This window comes from Oculina patagonica, chromosome 4 (genome assembly GCF_052425735.1).
Source record: "Oculina patagonica isolate OP01 chromosome 4, crgOcupat, whole genome shotgun sequence".
Lineage (NCBI taxonomy): Eukaryota > Metazoa > Cnidaria > Anthozoa > Scleractinia > Oculinidae > Oculina > Oculina patagonica.
Window position 1 is genome coordinate 55,844,088 of NC_135761.1, and position 18,383 is coordinate 55,862,470.

The 18,383-nt window shown below is 40.9% G+C and overlaps 2 protein-coding genes across 2 annotated transcripts; one reads left to right on the plus strand and one right to left on the minus strand.

The window, feature by feature from the left end:
- On the plus strand, positions 1–12,453 carry LOC144650729 (uncharacterized). Its single transcript, XM_078510471.1, is given in 6 exon segments — positions 1–175; positions 468–535; positions 786–831; positions 2,108–2,161; positions 3,751–10,728; positions 11,414–12,453. Coding segments are annotated over 2 exon segments (6,975 nt in total). The 5' UTR covers positions 1–175; positions 468–535; positions 786–831; positions 2,108–2,148; the 3' UTR covers positions 10,713–10,728; positions 11,414–12,453.
- LOC144650750 (prenylcysteine oxidase 1-like) lies at positions 12,382–18,368 on the minus strand. Its single transcript, XM_078510500.1, has 3 exons — positions 17,923–18,368; positions 15,396–15,791; positions 12,382–14,334 (listed from the first exon to the last, which is right to left on the minus strand). The coding sequence occupies exons 1-3, from the start codon at positions 18,245–18,247 to the stop codon at positions 13,541–13,543; spliced, it is 1,515 nt and encodes a 504-aa protein (XP_078366626.1). The 5' UTR covers positions 18,248–18,368; the 3' UTR covers positions 12,382–13,540.
- Between the last annotated feature and the right edge of the window lie 15 nt (positions 18,369–18,383).

Consider the following 18,383-nt stretch of genomic DNA (forward strand, 5'->3'; position numbering starts at 1 on the left):
CTTAGAATTTATGCCCTCTCAAATTGCATTGATCGAGTCACACAGAAAGTGCATACGTAGAGACTGTCATTAAACAGGGTTCCATATTCCCTGTGCATAGAGAATCCAGCATGCCCCATCAGTCGATAAATCGTGGCGGCTGTTTTCTGTTTTTGTGCTGAACGCCTTCAAAGAAGTAAGTATTATATAGCGATGTACGACGAATGTAGACTGCAGACCTGCTGACATGCACTTCGGTTAGCCTATCTAAATAACGTTCCGTTTACCGTTAGCTCTCAATATAACACGATATATCCTTAAACAGTGTTAATGACGCCCTGTTTACAGTAAGCTTTCAGTAATGGCAATGGCGGTTGCCGATTATGCAGCTGATGATCGCTTTTATGATGCCCTTTCGTAACGTAACAACTATCATTTATGCACACACACATGAACAAGGATTAAGCAATTTGTGTTTAACTTTGCAGGTCATTTGTTGCATTTCGAAGTAAGTCAACGAAGAATAGTTTTAACAAATACAAGGTCCCAATTCAAGGTATTTAATACTAAAAGTTATTTCGGATCTCGGGCTTCTTAATCGAAGATCATTTACAACTAGCTACAACTGTTTGATAGTTAAACTTACATTCGAAGGTCAGTTATCAAGCAACATTGACGCTTAAACTATATATTATTTCTTTCCTCTGTAATCGAAATGACCTTTTTCTATTACTTCGACAAAACTACGTATGACGACGCTCTTGAGCTTGCTGGACATTTTAAATGTTGTCTAATATTTCTCGCAGAGAAACGACGACGACGCAATGTAGACTGAAGACAAAGCAGACATGTGTAAGTAAACAAAACAACCCTGTGATTCAAGGAGGGGCATCTCGTTTATTAATCGCAGAAAGCGGAAAACTTATTATGTAGGCAGGCAGAACCACGATAATCGTTAAATAACGTTGCAGTGTATGAAACAGTTGAATAAGGTCAAAATAGGCAAATCAACAGCCAAATGCTTAAATATTCGGAGGATAATGAATGATTGCGAAATTTACATACCGACACAGAAAGCATCAGTGAAAGGTCAAGAAATGCTCTTATCGAATAGCAGATGTAATGTAATATTCGCTTTATATCACAAAAAGGTCACATTGTTACTAAGACATACAAGGTATCGAGGTTTCTATGGAGGCCACGGTAATGACGAAAAGACTTGATTTACACGCTGTTTGCTGTTGCATGACATGTTGCTTGTAACGGATTATTTCACGAACCTTACTTTTGACTGTCAGACATATAAGGAAGTAATATAAGGAACTAATGTGCATAAACGCCAAACAAAAATGGCCTGCGAGCAGGCTCTCTTCGGGGGCAACGCACGCGTGAAGCGCCCCCGCGAACAAAAGAAACGAAATTTTGTTCAAATTTTAGTGAAACTACTCAGGCTTCAGATGGCGTTTTATTGAGCTCACGCTAAAAACCGAAACGAACTTTTACATGTCCTGTAAGAGGAGTATTTAGATACATTATAGCCTAAAAATGAATCCGATTGGAGAATGGCCACACATCGAAAGTCAGTTTGTAATTGTCAGGTGAAACTACTTTAAATAGGGCTGTTGGTAAATCTCTTTAAAGACTGATATGTTATTTCGCAGTGTGAAATATAATCCAGAACCGAAAAACAGGCTGCTCGCTTACGAGAGTGGTCGACAGTGGTGGTTCGACTGTAATTTCAAAGAATCCCATTTCGACTATATGCATTCTCATCTCCAGTGGTCAGCACCAAGAACGAGCCTCAATTCGACCATGTGCAATTTCGTCCCTACTTGTCAAACCCAAGAATAAACCTCTGGAAAGCTCCAGATTTATGGACGTTCGCTCATATCCAATTGGCTGACAATCGAAATTAGCACTATGCGCATGCTCAAACAATTAAAACCGAACAGTGGTCGCTACTACGATCTCGGTTTCTAAAGACGGCAATGGATGTAAAAATCCGTTTAGTTATTATATTTTGTGGAACTGACTGTTGATGTTCTAGATTCTTTGAACTTTGTAGCTAGTGCCAGGACATTTCTAGTTTCCAAGCTCTATATTCACTGCTTTTGTTTCTGGTTTTCAGGGTATTAATTGTGGTTTGGTAAACGTCAATTAAAGAAAAACATGGATGGGCAAAGTAAGTCAGTGTTCTTAGAATACGTCAATTCAATACACGGGGACCGGTAAATAGGAAATGATTTGGTTCCCACGGCACCTTTTTTTTTTTGCCACGGCACGCCTAGTTCCATTGATTCAAATGCACGATATAGAGGTCTGAGATTCTAGCTGAAAAACGTCCATACTAAATAAATGGCACGCAATGCCTGCAGAAGCGATGACGTTTCACAAGGGGTTTTACTTAATTTTGAGGAAATTTGTCAAAAAACTTAATGTAAATAAAAGTAGAAGCAATGTAAGAAGCAATGTTAATGATTGTATAAATAGCATAGTTAGGATCTCATGGAATTCAAATAAATACAGTAGTTAAGAATCCACAGGCCAAGGATGCAAATAACACATTTTCTTCGTAGAATTGCTGAATTAAACAACAGTAATATTTTTTTCTTTAGATTTTTATTTTTGTTTTACATTTCCCTATGTTGTTGCTTGACATCCGATCAACGACATACGATACGCGCGGCAGGCATTAAGGTCCCGAGGAAGGTCGGACGGTCTCTTGCTCACAGCTTCCCTGTATATTATAAGAATTACGAAATCTAATAGATCCAATCATATAAAATTAGTCTCTTTCGTTGATATATTGTAGCATTCCATTCTTACTGCACGGACGTTTTTTGCTTTTATGTTCTGCGCGGCGATGTCTCGTTAAATTGAACTTGATTTCTGATCGGTCACGCGAAGCAGACAACAGGCAACAGAACAAAAGAATAAATGATCCTGTCGATCGGGTGCCGGCATAAAGCGATGACGTCATCACTTACACGTCATCGCCTTAAAAGCGGCGCTTGAGAGATCAACGAAGTGACGAGTCGTTTTTTTTTGGTTAACAAAAAACTATATCCACAGGAAATCCAGACGTCCTATTGCTGTAGCGCCGCGTTCTGGTGAAATTCATCTTTAGGCATTTTAAAAGGGTTTTTCACCAGCGCCAGGCCATGCATTTCTCTATGCAAATTTCAAACATGTTTGCTTAAGCGGGGTAGAGTCTGCATTCGACACCAGTGCCTATCGGGGCGTGCTATCCGTACTTCTCTTGTTTCACTGAAAGCCCTATTTAGGGAGATTTAAATGCAATAAAATTACTGTATTGTAGTTCTATAGCTCTTTGTTGCGGTTTTCAGTGAAATGCGAACTCTGAAATCCAAAATACAACTAACGATTGCGTTTTTCGCTGCCGTCAATCATAATTATGGCGACAGCCAACGAACCATGAAAACCAGAAACAAACAAAATGGATCGAAATCTACAAATCAAAACTGACATATTTGACCTTTTGACCCGATTGAAGTGCGCATCTTTTTTTTCCGAGAGGTCTGCTAAGATGATTGAGGGCAGCAAAAAGCGTAAACTGTTGGTTGAGGGTTGAATTGCTGAGTTTCCATTTCACTGAAAACCGCAATGAAAGAAAGCTATTGCATTAGGCTTACGTAGCCTTATTAAACCACTATCCGCTTAACCTCATTGGCAGTTAAAAACGTGATCTAATTTGTAAGATTCAGAATGTTTTTTGGATCGATTTCTTATCACATATTCAATAAATTGCAGACGAGGTTATACCAGATGAAACTCTGCAGGTTGTAGTCCATTTCTCCAGCTCCGAGGATACGATATGCACTCTTCAACTTGAAGACGAAGAAGTGTTCTATTGGCAAATCCCAGATTTTATGACTTATTCTCTTTTCGTTGACTTCCTAACCGAGATCGTGGACACAATCTCCGATCGGGACACAGATAGATTCATTGAACTCTTTGATCCTTTTTCATCATTATGGGACGAGTTACGAAGGTGGAACAAAAAACGTGTCAAATGGTTTGACAGCAAGGACACGTGCTCGAAGGTGCGCGAAACGTGTACACACGAAACGAGCATTGGCGACTTTATTTTCCCTTTCCCATCACAGGGAGACATCAAGAGTGTCGACGTTCGAATCAACGATGAAATAGACCCCTCTGGAGAGCTACGAAGAATAATTAATCAGCTTATAGCATCCACCAAGCTTATTGCTGATGTAGAATCAGATGCCGATGAAGAAACTGAAGAAGGTCTCGATGCTTTTGTGGATGACAAATACCAGTCAGACGAAGAAGAAGAGATTGACGAAGAAGTACGAGCTAATCCTGAAAAGCCTTGCTATTATCCTTCGCAAATAGAGATGGCAGCTATCCTAAAGAAACGAATTGAAACGATTATGTTTCATTACCACAACATCACGAGCCTAAGTAATGTTTTCAATGATGTTGAGTTCGTAGTGTACACGGCCCGGTACAGGATGCTCAGCGATCAGACAGAGAAGAGGATACGCCATCCCGATGCCGGTGTACTATCGAAAGAAGAACTGAAGTCACGAAATGACTCCGACGCAAAGAAAAGAATGTTCATGTATGTTCGCAGCCTTGAAACGGATGACCACTTTGAAAACCTTAAACGAGGTGTTCGAGAAAAGCCTAACACTCTTTTCGTCGTCATTGCAGACGAGTGTCACTGGGGAATCACGAAAGATAAAGATCAGAAATCTTCTGCTCATAATCTTTTCATTAATGAATGGTGCAAAGGCAATTCTCCCCAAAACGTGGTCGTAGTTCAAATCTCTGCAACACCTTTCAATCTTATCACACAGAACTCTCGTCTTCCTGTGGTCCCATGTGTCCTTCTTAATGACAAAGTGTCTACCACCGAAAGAGACTACGAAGAAGGCGATCTAGTGGTGCTAGAAAGAGAGCCTGACTTGGAAGAACATGTCCGGAATAACTCAAAGGAAGTAGAACTGCACGTTGTCCACTGGTCAGAGGTTGAACTGAAGAATTTTGAAGGCGGGATGAGGATGAAGCTCAAATCTTCCTTAAACTTGCCAGATGCCCGATACCAATACCTTCACGTTTCGTCCTTGAAGGACAAGCTGGGTGTTACATCAAACGAAAGCGAAGCAACTGAATTCGTTGTACAAGGCAGCCGTGGTATTGTGATTCTGAAAGTGATGGCAACAAACGGACAAGATCTAGCGAAGCCTTTGACGATAACTGCGGATGAACACGGAAATCTGATAGCCAAAGCTGATCCTCTACAGCCAACTACATTTGAAGTTAAGTTGGATTTTGGTGTTGGAATTCTCGCATTTTCTTCCTGCAAAAACCCAGATCACTTCATTGCCGTTGATGAACACGAATGTGTCACTTTACAATCCGCCAATATTGAAAGAAAGTGTGGTGTCTGCATCATGAAACCAAAGTATAAACTCGCTAGAGTGGCCTTCGAGTTCTACATGGATCAGTCTGGGCCAATGGAAGTCGGCATTGTTGGGCAACAGTATATGAGTTTAAACTACTACCTGAGCACTATCAACTATTCCGACCGTAGCGAACAAAAGATCAGAGAGGACGAATTTTTTCAAGGAGTCGTGGACCAGGCGAAGAGGCAAAAGAAAATATCCAAAAGCGATAAGGATTCGTCTTCATTCCCACCCGATGCCTTACTATGTGCGGAGTACTGCTACCACATTCTCCATGCAAGCGTTTATGGCAGTGAAGAGAAAATACGCCAAGCATTCAATCCTGATTCTTACGATTCTCCTGCTGCTAATTTGGAAAGAACTCTCAATTCCTTTACCATGGAACTCACCAAAAAAGCAGCAACCTCGAGAAAGTATATCAACCCCGACGCATTTGAATTTGTTCGAACAGAACTCCGCAAAAAGGTAAAATCCTCTTTCAAGGAAAGCTTAAAAGGAGTAGCAAGATGTCACAAAAAAGAGGCATCGACGAAGAAATGGAAGGAGCTCAAGGAGGTGATGGCTACTTCATTTGTCGCCTGTCTGATGCATCTTTCCCAGCTTGAATTACGGAAACTAAAGGAAGACACGCACCCAGTCGGCATCGTGGAAGATATCGAACAAAGGTTACAAGAGAATGGCTGTCAGGAGATGATTGAAAATTGGAACCATGTTGTTCAAGAATTCGAAACATCTTCCTTGACCAAAAATCTTATTCAAAGTGGCAAAGGGGAACAAGGTAAAATGAAAATTATACGAGTAAAGAGCATGGAAACCGCTAATCAATTTTTCTTCACCCTACGTCTGGCGCGAGCAGTGTCTTCCCTTGATGATCGCTTTGAAGTCATCAAAGACAACGGTGGAACTCAGATTGAGAAGCAACTGATGAAATCGTCAAGTCCCTTCTTCCGAAAGCTTCAACCAGTAAACTGCACATTCGAGTTTCCGGGTTGCCCTTGCCCTGGGTTGAAGTTACAAGCTGGTCGGAAGAAGTGCGTAAATTGTCAGCATGTGCATAAAGTAGTAACACAGTATGAAGACCTGGAAAACCTGGCCTGTGTACTCATACTGGTTGATAAAGGTCGTATGGGAAACACATTTCCCCGAAGCTTCGATTGCCTGGACCTTCGACTGAGCTATGACAGCAGTCGATACTTCATAGAAGGAACTCCTTTGTTTCTTTCGACTCTCATTCAAGAACTTGGAGGAATGTGCCGCTATGCAAAGGTGCCTATCAGTAACAATCAAGTGCAGAGTATCCCGTATGTCCTAATAGGGAGGCAACTGTTCAAGACACTTAAAACGTCGTTGGAAAGGTCCCCATCAATGAGCGCAATTTCTTGTACTGGAATTGCCTGTGACCCGTACATGACAAAAATCAACAGAAGAATAGAAGACGCCACATCGTCGCCACTGCGTTGGTTAGATTACGAAGCTCATAAGGATAGCTACGATCATCAAAATGACCTGAAGCATCCAAACAGAATCCTTCTGCAAACTGAGCCTCACATTGGGAAGACGGGAACATATCTCTGCCTTATAAAAGATTTGCGACTGGACATTCTTGGAAAGAGGAAGGTACCTTCCACTTCAACAGCTGCATTCGATGAAGGTGCCTTCTACTGCCACACTGATTGCAATTCAGCTGAAGAATTCCTCGCCGATGAAAACAGTCAAGTGCAAGACTGGGAAGTTCCCTATTGGAAAACAATCCAATACTCTCCAAGCCTTTACGAAAAACCAGTGGTACCAGGAAAGTACTCCATTGGAGGGCAATTCTACACTCATGACACAGAGGAGAACCCCTACATCCTTATGAAACGAGAAGCACAGAACCCGACCAAGTCAACTTACCATTATCAGAAAACTGACTGTAAAGAAGACGTGTTACGTGCTTGGCATTGGTATCATTTCCAAAACTGTGTCGAATGTGGAAGACTTCTTCAAGGCAAAGAATCAGTTTTGGAGGAAAACTTGGAAATTAACGTCGATGGTAGAACAGTCCATATAAAATGTTCACTTCCAAGCAGCCGCCCACCCTATAACCACCTGCTTCAACATCTCAAGAGTCCTCGATCAGGCGTCGAATGGCCTGAAGCAGCAGCTAATTCTCCCGCGTTGCCGTATTGGATATTTCATCCTTCACACAGAGATGACCCTCGAAAGTGCACCTTGAATTATCATCACGTGATGCAAGAGAAGGGAAAGGTTGCTAGTTATGTGCAAGCTGTCGTTGTTCGTAGTGGCAAGTTCGAAGCTTACAGATCCACTTGGGGAAAGGTCCTTGCTATCTTCCAATTGCCAGAAAGTTTGCCAAACTGTGAGTTTGGGCCGAGTGAAGGAGGTGTGGGATACGCCAGGCTGTTTATTTAGAAGTTGGCATTTTCCCTTAATCTGGAATACGTTTTCGTCATTGATGACAACGTAGCCGTGATGTCCGAAGCAGTACTTGCCGCTGATCGCCAAACTGCCTCCGATGAACTAGTTGCAAGAGATGGCAATGGTTTAATGAAGATGGAACGTTGTTCGTTTTATAAACCTTTCACGAATCTTCAGAAAATAACAGAAGGGAAAGACACCCCACCGCACAGCTTAGAGCCTTATCCTTTCAAAGAACCGATGGATGCTCAGCAGTTTCCACTGTATAGCTACAGCGGTCCAGCTAAGCTGTTTGGTGACAAGCGTCATGAGAGTTATGGTGTACTAGGCCTTCTCAGAAGTATTCCAAGAGCAGTAAGTCCTTTTGCAAAAACCCAAGTGTACGCTGCCACTTTATTGAATGTGAAGAGCACAGTGGAAAAGGGTGTCTTCTACCGTCCATGGCCCTGCTGGGAAGACCTACGCTTCAACGATGACTGCGATAAAGCTGGTCTGTGGGTTGTGAAGTGCAATCGTTACCACTTTCTCAAAGTACAGCACAATGATTGGATAAACAACTTAGTTCTCCCAAATATCTTTAAGTGGAAAGATGATTGCGCGTTAGAGGACAGACCAGGTGTAAGCGAGCTGCCCAAAGATTTGGAAGAGGGAATAATCCTGGAGCATCTTCGCAACTTTGTGAACATCCAGGGTCCTGATAAGTGTTTCAAGGGATGCATCGGATATGACCGACAAGAGGATATTGAAGAGCCAGTCTCTCCTGCGAGACTTGTTCAACAAGTCGAAGCAAAGGAGGGAACAGAGGAAGCTTTTGCCAATGGAACTCCAGTCCTTATTCTTTCCTACTGTGTCACCAATTCGGAGCGAAAAAACATCAATCTTTTGGATTCGACATTTTGTAGCACTAAAGAGAAGATAGTTTTCGTCACAAGTGCAAAGGAAGCAATTGAAGAGTGGCCTCAAATGACGCTCGCTACCATACCAACTAAAAAGGGGATTTGTTTCTGTTCGGAAATGAGAGACAGAAACGCTCAATTTGCCATTTATTCCGCAGCTGATCCGCGGAAGCATTGCTTGCGATATGTTCTGATTGAAGCATCATTTCTACAAGACAAGGTCGCTAATGAAGAAGCCTCGAATTCCATTAGAGAGGAAGTGACCGCTGAAAACAACCAGGTTCACGCCAGCAATGTGGAGGAAAGTACCCTATCCCAACCTGTGCAACACACAGACAACGAGACCAAAGGTGCAAAGAGAGAGGAAGTGACCGCTGAAAACAACCAGGTTCGCGCCAGTAATGTGGAGGAAAGTACCCTATCCCAACCTGTGCAACACACAGACAACGAGACCAAAGGTGCAAAGAGAGAGGAAGTGACTGCTGAAAACAACCAGGTTCGCGCCAGCAATGTGGAGGAAAGTACCCTATCCCAACCTATGAAACACAGAGACAACAAGATCAAAGGTACAAAGAGATCTCTTGAAGAATCATCGAATGATCCCGTTCAAAACAAGAAGAGAAAAATAAAAGACGGGAGTAGTCGGAAGAAGAAAGGATTGCCCACTGCTGGTGCAGGCGAAGCAGGTCCAAACACAACAAAACGTGACAAAAAAGGCCACGAATCACAATTAAATACTGTTGAAAAAGGCAAAGACGTACCCATTAGCGATAATAGAGGGAAAGGATGCAGTCACGAAACCTCACAAGCAGACCGCGAAATCCAGGGACAAAGAAAAGTCAAAAGAATGAAGACTGAGCCAGTCCAAGACATGGTAAAGCGCAATAATGAAGATAAAAAAGAGTTTCTCATTAAAGGTCAGGGCATCGTGTCAGTGGCACATCGAGAGGAGAATTTGAGAAAAGCCACGAGCAACAACTATAGCAAAGCGTCAGCCAGTGACCTGCAAACCATGCTTGGTTCTGAAAAAAGAGATGGACAGATGAAGAAAGTGGAGACCAAGACTGAAGGAAGCAAAGGAAGCTCTGTGGGAGAAATACGTGACGAAGAGGAGGCATCCAAGAACAAGAAGGCGAACAAGAACGTGTTGCATGCTGAAGATAACGAAGATGAAAGAGCTGTTTGGCAAGTTGATGATGACAGCAACGTCAGCACCGTAAGTGATAGCCAGGAGGCGTCGGGTGGAAAATCTAAATCGAGAAAATCAACAACTAAGGAAGATCTCAATATCCCCGCATATATGGAGGGAACCAACCTTGTCACGGGAATTATCGTGGATCTCTGGCGGGAATACAGAGAGATTTTAGGTTATAGCAAAGCGCAAATTGAGGAAAGAGGCAGTAACGACCTTTCTACAGACGAAGTTCACAACAAGCTTTGCCACTTTACCTTAAGTCAATTGCAAGCAGCGGACACAAATGGCTACACCGCACTCCTAAAAGCCTGTTCCTTGCCTTCCATGAGTCCACATGTGATGCAGTACCTTATCACTACAAGAAAGGTAGACCTCAACTGTCAGCTCTCTCCTGATTTTGACACAAACCACCCAAAGGCCAGGAAACTGGTTCCAGGAATGTTCGCTTTGTCAGTGGCAATCCGAAGCAGAAATGTTAAATTAGTTCCTACTTTCATGACGCGTCCGGGAAACATTAATGTTCGAAGCAAAGACCATGACGGAAACACTGCTCTCCATCATTGTGTTCTGTCGCACCTTAAGGGTCCTTTTCAGAAACTTTTTCCTCTTTATAAGCCGCTGGAATGGAAAGAGATGCGCAATAATGAATTAAAGAATCCTCTGGACATCTGCGTTGCAGAGATAGACTTGATGGAAGGCACAAAAGATAAAGAAAAAGCCCTACAAACCCTATCATACATGCGTCAAGAAATGGAAAAGGTTTCTGCTTAGTGTTGGCAAACATGAGGTACAGTATAATCAAAGAAACTTTATGATTTTTGCTACCTTTATAAAACCACCAAACGGGCAACATATTTTTACCATAGAAAGAGAGCTCTTGTTAAACATCAAGCATGTTACAGGAAGGCGCCCAAAAGTGTGACCACTTTTAATTTATTCACATTCTTTCGTGCAGATTTAATCCAATCAGAAGTCAACTGCAAGCTATCCACGGATTTTGATTGGATTAAATCTGCACGAAAGAATGTGAATATATTAAAAGTGGTCACACTTTTGGGCGCCTTGCTGTAAGGCACGGCTTGTCCTTTGTCCTTTTGGTTATATCCCCTTCCCCACTTTTTGTTTGAAGCAATATTGTTTTTCCTGACTGACTGACTGACTGACTTTTTTACTGACTGACTGACTGACTGACTGAGTGGCTGGCTGGCTGACTGACTGACTGACAGACTGACTAATTGATTGATTGATTGATTGATTGATTGGATTGGATTGACATTTTATGGTGGTCACGTATCTCGTGACGGCATAATACTGTCCAAAATGAGTTTTCAAACGAGACAAGAGCATTTACTTAAACTAATAGCAAAACATTAGTTACCCGCTTTTACCTGATTGGAACCTAATCCGTGGACAGTTGGGACCTAAAGGTTAACACTATTAAAATATTATATTTCTTTCTGTTTTGCTGGTAGTTTGCAAGCCTGAAGAGACCTTGTAAGCGTCCTTAACTGCACTTGTTTATCTGGTGAAATGTTGACAGAGGCCGCAAGCAGCATACCAAGGATGAGAACAGTAGCAAACATGATCACTAGACGAACCTAGGGTTTTGTTTTTATTAGATATCACTTATAATCGTTCGAACTTATTTTGCTATTTTAACTATATATGATTTTGAGTAGCTCAATTCAATTCAAGAATTGGAAGTTGCCAATTTGATCAGTATTTTGTGAATATAAATGCTTTTTTTTAAACTGTAATGCCGGCGTATGATAAAAGTGTCACTCAGCAAAACAGTTGCTTAATCAGCCTGGTGCACCAAAAATGTTACAAAAGAATTAAACTAACTTTGAATAAAAAATTCCAGCAAATTCATCAGTACTAATCAGTTCATTTTTCCTTACGATATCAGTATATTGTCTGAAAAAGGGTATTGTCTTGACATACTTTAGATTCTTAGAGGAAAGTAGGGAAAAATAACATTTTAAGTATGGCATCGAGATGTTTATACTCTTAGATAATAGAAATTTGTGGAAATTTCCTCTGTATACAAATTTATGCTTGTACATAGTTGCTGTGTTAAAAATAGCCGTTGTGTAACGACTCGTAGTTTAAAGGTAGCTAAATATGGTAGTTAAAAGAATTTGCATTTTCTAAAATTTCTCTATAGTATGACAAGAGTTTAGCATTTTCTACAAACGAAAAGTAGTGAGGAAAAACACCACCTAACGCATTCGTTGATTTACTCCAAATTCTCAAAATTAATGTTTAGAAAAATGAATGAGAAGTATTTAGGAGAATTCGAATTTTAATCTAGGAATTTTAAGAAAAATTTTAGATAACAGAAGTTTGAGAAAATTTCACTGTTTTATTATACAACTTTAAAACTGTGAATAATAGCTGTTTTCAAAACACACTTGATTATTATCAATATAGTCATATATAGGATTGAGTCACATTCTTTATGTACAAAAGGACTCACGTAATAAAGTAGCAATAAAGATAGTTGAGTGTACACTGCATCCTTTGTTATAAAAGAACCAGGATCTTGGCAGAATCCTGCCAAGAATCTTGGTGGGAGTCCTGCTGGGCTCCTGCCAAGGTATGGATAGCTAGTATTCCTTTATGTCCCTTTAATTTTGGTCAAGGGGAATTAAAACGTGGTTCCACTTTAGCAGGGGCGGATCTAGGGGTGTACCCCTCCTAAGAAAAATCCTGGATCCGCCCCTGTATAGGTAGCCCAACCTTTCGCCTAGTAACAATTTAGAGGATAGTTTAAGACATACAGTCACAACAAAAGCGCAACTTGCCAAAATCTCTTTCAAACAGTCCATGAAACACAAGACCAAGGCAATGAGTCACTTTTGCAATATTAAAATTCAACTTGATTGTAATGCCTGGAGGACACAAAAAGAGAAAATGAACGGGCATGTTTATTCATTTCTTCGTTTGTGTCCTGTGGGAGTTGACTATCAAGCTTAATATTAATATAATGGAAGCAGCCTATTTAATTCATTTTCCAAACTATTTTGCATTTCTGGCAACTTAGTTAATTGGTTGCATTCTATATTTATAAAATCTTACATTTTGCTAATTTCCTATACACAGCTTATACAGCATGACTTTGGGTTAGCACTGATTTTCACCCCAACAACTTAAAAACTGGTACCTGCTTTCCCGCAGATCAATGTCACCAACTCAAGCAAATATCATTTGCCAGCCAAGGGGGGACAAAACTGGGAGAACTCTAAAAAGCCATCGCACTTGACATTTACATTGAACTTGAAAATGCTGTCATGAAGACAGCAAAACGTTGTTCTTTACTTTTATCACTTATTTTTATTCTAAAATTACATTTACCCTAAATTATTATAAAGGAAAAAAGAGAAAAAAAGGAGTTCTCTATAGTTGTTTGTAGTTGGTTGTTGCCATGACTAGACTGGAAGAATTCTACATAGTGACACCCCTTGAAATATCAAAATCATATTTACCCTAAAGAATTACAATTCAATAAATTCCTTTAAATGTTCAGTCATATTGGCAAGTTTTAAGCTGTTGCATTGCCCACAGCAGTACTGATTGAGCCAACAGCATAAATTGCATTAAAGTTCGCTTTTGGGATTGGAAGGCGTGGCATTGTCATGTGCTGACGATGTTCCACCAGTGTAATACTGATGAGCTAACAAGGCAGCATTCTTGGCACTCACTGCCGACATCTCCATTGCACTGGCTGAATGTTCAATTGCGTTGACATAAAATACACCGTCATCCAAGACAAATGACCAAAACTTCTCAGGAGGGGTGTAGTGAGGATATGCAAGCCAGGAAACCACTTTCACTTCATCTACATTCAAAAACAATTCATTCAGCTGTGAAGGACTTAGTTCTGCTCGTGAAAAAACTTTGCGAATGGGCAATTCCTTTGGATCAGTGTTTGACCTGCTTTCCACTGGTTCCTGCATGCCAACTGAGTTGAAATAGTTTTTTGGTGTTTCTGTTGTGCCAATGACTTCTGGTATGTCATCCTCAGTTGAAAACCCAAAATGCGTCATGTTGACTTGACCGTGCACAAAAGTAGCAACTGTGCGCCAGAATTCTCCCAGTTCTTTAGGAACCGGCCATTGTTTACAATCTTTGCAATCAAAGAAGTAATTAGCAATCTCAAACGGGGCTGCTACAATCACAATGTCATACTGCTTGTCAGGAATTTGGCTGTCCCCTTTTAAGGTGTAAACCGGACGTTCGTTGCTACCCTGAGTTGTTTTTACTACTTCTGTTATTTTGGCGTTTTTGTACACTGTAGCTTTAGAAGTGGACAGTAAACCATCACAGACTTTCCAGTTTCCACCTTCAACTGACCACAGACCACCCTGTGATCCTGCCAGGGACACTGATCCTGTCAATAAAAAATAACTAAGACAATTAGAGGTTAAATCGGCATTTGGGTTAAAAGAGAACGCAGACATGCAATATGTTAGAAATGGCTGCTATCAAAAAATCGATAGGTGCCATAACTTTTAAGTCTAGTTCCAGAGAAATTAACATTAGGTACCATAGGGGTGGGGGGAGAGGGCATAAGGAATAAGGGGTCATGAAGCTTTTTTGGTCTGCCTTTAATAATGGGGGCCCTATATAAATTTTGAAACCAGTTTTCAGGGGGGGGGGGGGTTTAAGTAGAGATTTTCATTGCAATCTCAAAGTCTAACAAATATAATGTATTGAGTATGTTATTCTTAGTTATGAAGTTTGCTGGGATGAATACAGCACCTACAGTTCATTACAACAATTAATTTCAAAGTCTAACAAATATAATGTATTGAGTATGTTATTCTTAGTTATGAAGTTTGCTGGGATGAATATAGCACCTTCAGTTCATTACAACAATTAAATGCAGTGACAGAGAGAAAGGCCCTTGGAAAATGTCTTTTTTTTTTCAGGGGGAGGGGGGGGCTTAAACTTTTTCCTTGGTGAAGCAAGGTGAAAGGTGAGGGACCTGAAAAAATAAGGGGTCTGCTTATTCCTCACCCATCCCCCTATCCCTGTATAAATAATGAACATTTAAGTAGAATTCAGTTTTACTTTAAAAATGAAAGATCAATATGTTTAGAGCTGATTTCCAGTCCGTACTGCGCTGACTCGGGGTTTGATTTCGTTTTTGTTTTGAATTCGTTGAAACGTTACACTTCGGTGACAGCATACATGAAGTTTTTTTAGTTCACCATTACAGTTCGTTTCGTTCAAGAATTTCCGATGTGCTGAAACGTTGGTTTGAAATAGCGTCAAGGTCCCTCTACTCGTTATTATTTGTTCTGCAAGGATATCTGGCGTTAATTATGAAGAAAAAGGTAAGTTTGTCGCGGAATTTTTAGTTTTGCTTGTAAACATTCCTTTGTGTGGGCTCACATAAACATTGCAGCCGAGATTGCGCAGTACGGACTGGAATTCATCTTTAATTACCTGCAAAACCATTCAAAGTCACATCTTGACCATAATTGATCCTCATGACAGCAGTCACTAGCTCATCAATCAAAAGTGGCTTGAGCCCGATCTTCTCCAAAGTTTGTCTCGCTGTTTGCTGGGTGTATCCATAAAATTCTTCCCCACCCATTGCTTTTAACATTTCAGGTACACTGTTAAATGCGTCACCATTCTCCTGCAGCTTATAAATATTTGAAAAGTTCTTCAACATGTTTGTGATAAACTTGTCCATGGTGTAAAGGTCAAATAAGCCGTATCTCCAAATAAGCTTTATGTAATTTACAAGTTTCCATCTGCTGCCATAAAAGACAAATTCATCGCCATTATAGATTCCAAGAAGGCTGCTAGGTTCACTGCTTTTGAGCTTCTTGAACCCTATTTTAAAGAGAAAATGGAGATATAAGGGGCTAAGCCACTGATAAACTTAAAATCTTTATGGAGATTGCATGGAAGCTTGGCTGGGGTTAAGGCCAGTAAGACCAAGATATTCAATGTCACAACCTTAAGTACACTATGGGATTATAGTGCAGGGCATAAAAGAAGCAATGCATAGTTCTTTGTAAGACTGTGAAACATCATGGCAAGAAAGATTGCAAGACCGTAAAAAATGATCATGATGATTGTAGACAGCATTATTTATACATGCCCCATTAGTGGAACTCAAGGAAATTGACAGGTGTGATCACCTCAAAAAAAACAAGTATACAAATGATACAAAAATTGATACAAATTTAAAGCACACTTCAACTTCTTCAGACTCTTAAAAGGTCCAGCATTTACTAAAACCTAAAACAACGTAACAAAATCACCAAAACGAACAAGCGAAACTCAAGGTTCGTAACAAAAACTCGTAACAAAACCACCAAAACAAACAAGCAAAATCACCAAAACGACTAATGTGAGACCGCTGAAACAACCAAAATGGCTGAAACAAAACAAAACACCAAAACAAGCAAAACCCATTAGAATTGTTGAGAGCTTACCGTAAACAGGCTGACCTGAGCCTTGTTCAGGCTAACCACAGTGTTATTCAGGCTAACCAGAGTGCTATTCAGGCTAATTAACCGCAGCGCTATTCAGGCAAACCAGACACTCTGGTTAGCCTGAATAGCACTCTGGTTAGCGTGAATCCTGTGGGGGGGGGGGGGGGGTTACTCAGGTATGTTATAGGTGGGTATGTGCTGCCCAGGTCTTCAAAGTAGCACCCCGTTTTAGAAATAATTTGCATCCAAAATGATACCCCGTTTAAGAAACAGTTCAACTTTTTAACACCACATTTTGGCTGCTGATAAATATTTGAAACTTTCATGCGTTCAAAATATCATACCCCATTTTAGGAATTGTCTCTAAAATGGAAACCCCATTCTAGAACGGAAGCCCAAAATCACGACCCCTTTGGCGGCACATTCCCATATGGGTATTTTGGGGAGTACACCCCCGACCCCAAACCCCCTAACCCCTCCCCCCAGTGCCTGAATATTAATGCTCAGGTTAGCCTGTTTACAATTAGCTCTCAATAAATGTAATGGGTTTTGCTTGTTTTAGTGATTTTGTTTCGTTTCGGTTGTTTCAGCAGTTTTTTTTTCGGTCCCTTTGCTTGTTTTATTTTAGACTTTTGTTTCGTTGTTCCTGGGTTTAGTACATGCCAAAAGATGCGAGTGACAGCGCGAAATTTCATTTGTCTGTGCGTCGAGGAATGGCTCGGAACGAGCAACTTGTGTCACTTGCAGGAAATCGATTCTAGCTGACGTATTTTGCCGCGAAAATATTGCATCATTTCGTGTGCATTGAGTTGGTTTCTTTTATCGTGTTGACGTCAGTTTTGTACGCCGTGTGCAGCTGACGCGCGCTGTGGCGTGTGTTAAAATTGCCATTTTCTTCCCTTTGTTGTGGGAAATCATACTCAAGGCCCTTAATGGCTCTCTCATTTCTGTACAATTTAAAAGGGACAAGCACAAAAGAAGACATTTGTGTTGTTTGTTCCGAAATTGGTTTTAACTGCCGATGTGAGAAGGAAACAAGTCTGCTCAAGTTGTAAAAAGTTAAACGCAAGCTTGTCTCGTGTGCCGGCAGCGCGCGCTAAGTTGGCAGGCACAGCGCGCTCAGTATTAAAGTTTGCGCGCAATACAATATGATTGACATAATCTCGATGACGTCAGGTGAGACAAGTCGCTTGTTCCGCCACGATCCTCCGCCATTTTGTTTTTCATTCCCGCACGCGCCCTCCGCTTCTGCATCCAGTGGTCTCCTGCGAATCAAACAAGCGACTTGGAGCAAGTCTAATAATCCGCTTGTAAGCCATGTTTTGTTTGAGCACAATATTTCATCTGATAACTGTCACGCAATCGAGATATTCATGTATACTATGGAAATAACGTTATTTAATCGCTTTTTAAACTAAAACCAAAATGGTTAAGTTAGAATATTATAAATATTATTTTTACAGCAAAGAAAATATTTTTCATTCAACAACGATCACGAAATGCTATAACCAATGCAAACGTACCTAGAAGTTTGACGAAATCTCCCATATATTTATTGTCAGGGTGAATGATAGATCCTCCCGATTCAAAACTTTTCCCAGCAACTTCCATTGTATTCAACCGCCCACCGATCCTGTCTGAAGCTTCAAATACATCAATCGTTGCCTCTTGTCCAAAGAGTTCTCGAAGAAAGTGTGCAGAACTCGAACCACCAATCCCGGCTCCAATGACGGCTATGTTAGGTTTTGAGCTCTGCTCTGCCGCGCTGACTGATCGCTGTCTGGCGAGGAAAAGAGCCGGGATGAATAGAATACTTGTACCTACGCCTAAACCAAATGCTCGGAACATTGCTTTTCTCTAGAAGACCGAAAACACAGTAAACGAACAAACAATCTAACGCAGAAACCTCTCGACAAGCTTCAATGACATATGAAGCGTGACAAGAGCCCCACCGGATCCCCACAAGGACAGTACGTGAAAAGAG

What these genes read in the sequence shown, in the direction of transcription:
- LOC144650750 (XM_078510500.1), bottom strand. Translation starts at nt 18,247, where the DNA reads ATGTTCCGAGCATTTGGTTTAGGCGTAGGTACAAGTATTCTATTCATC. An exon ending in AGATTTCGTCAAACTTCTAG is followed by an intron (nt 15,792 to 17,922) that starts GTACGTTTGCAT and finishes TCTTTAAAATAG; the next exon opens with GGTTCAAGAAGCTCAAAAGC. An exon ending in GACTTTGAATGGTTTTGCAG is followed by an intron (nt 14,335 to 15,395) that starts GTAATTAAAGAT and finishes TTTTATTGACAG; the next exon opens with GATCAGTGTCCCTGGCAGGA.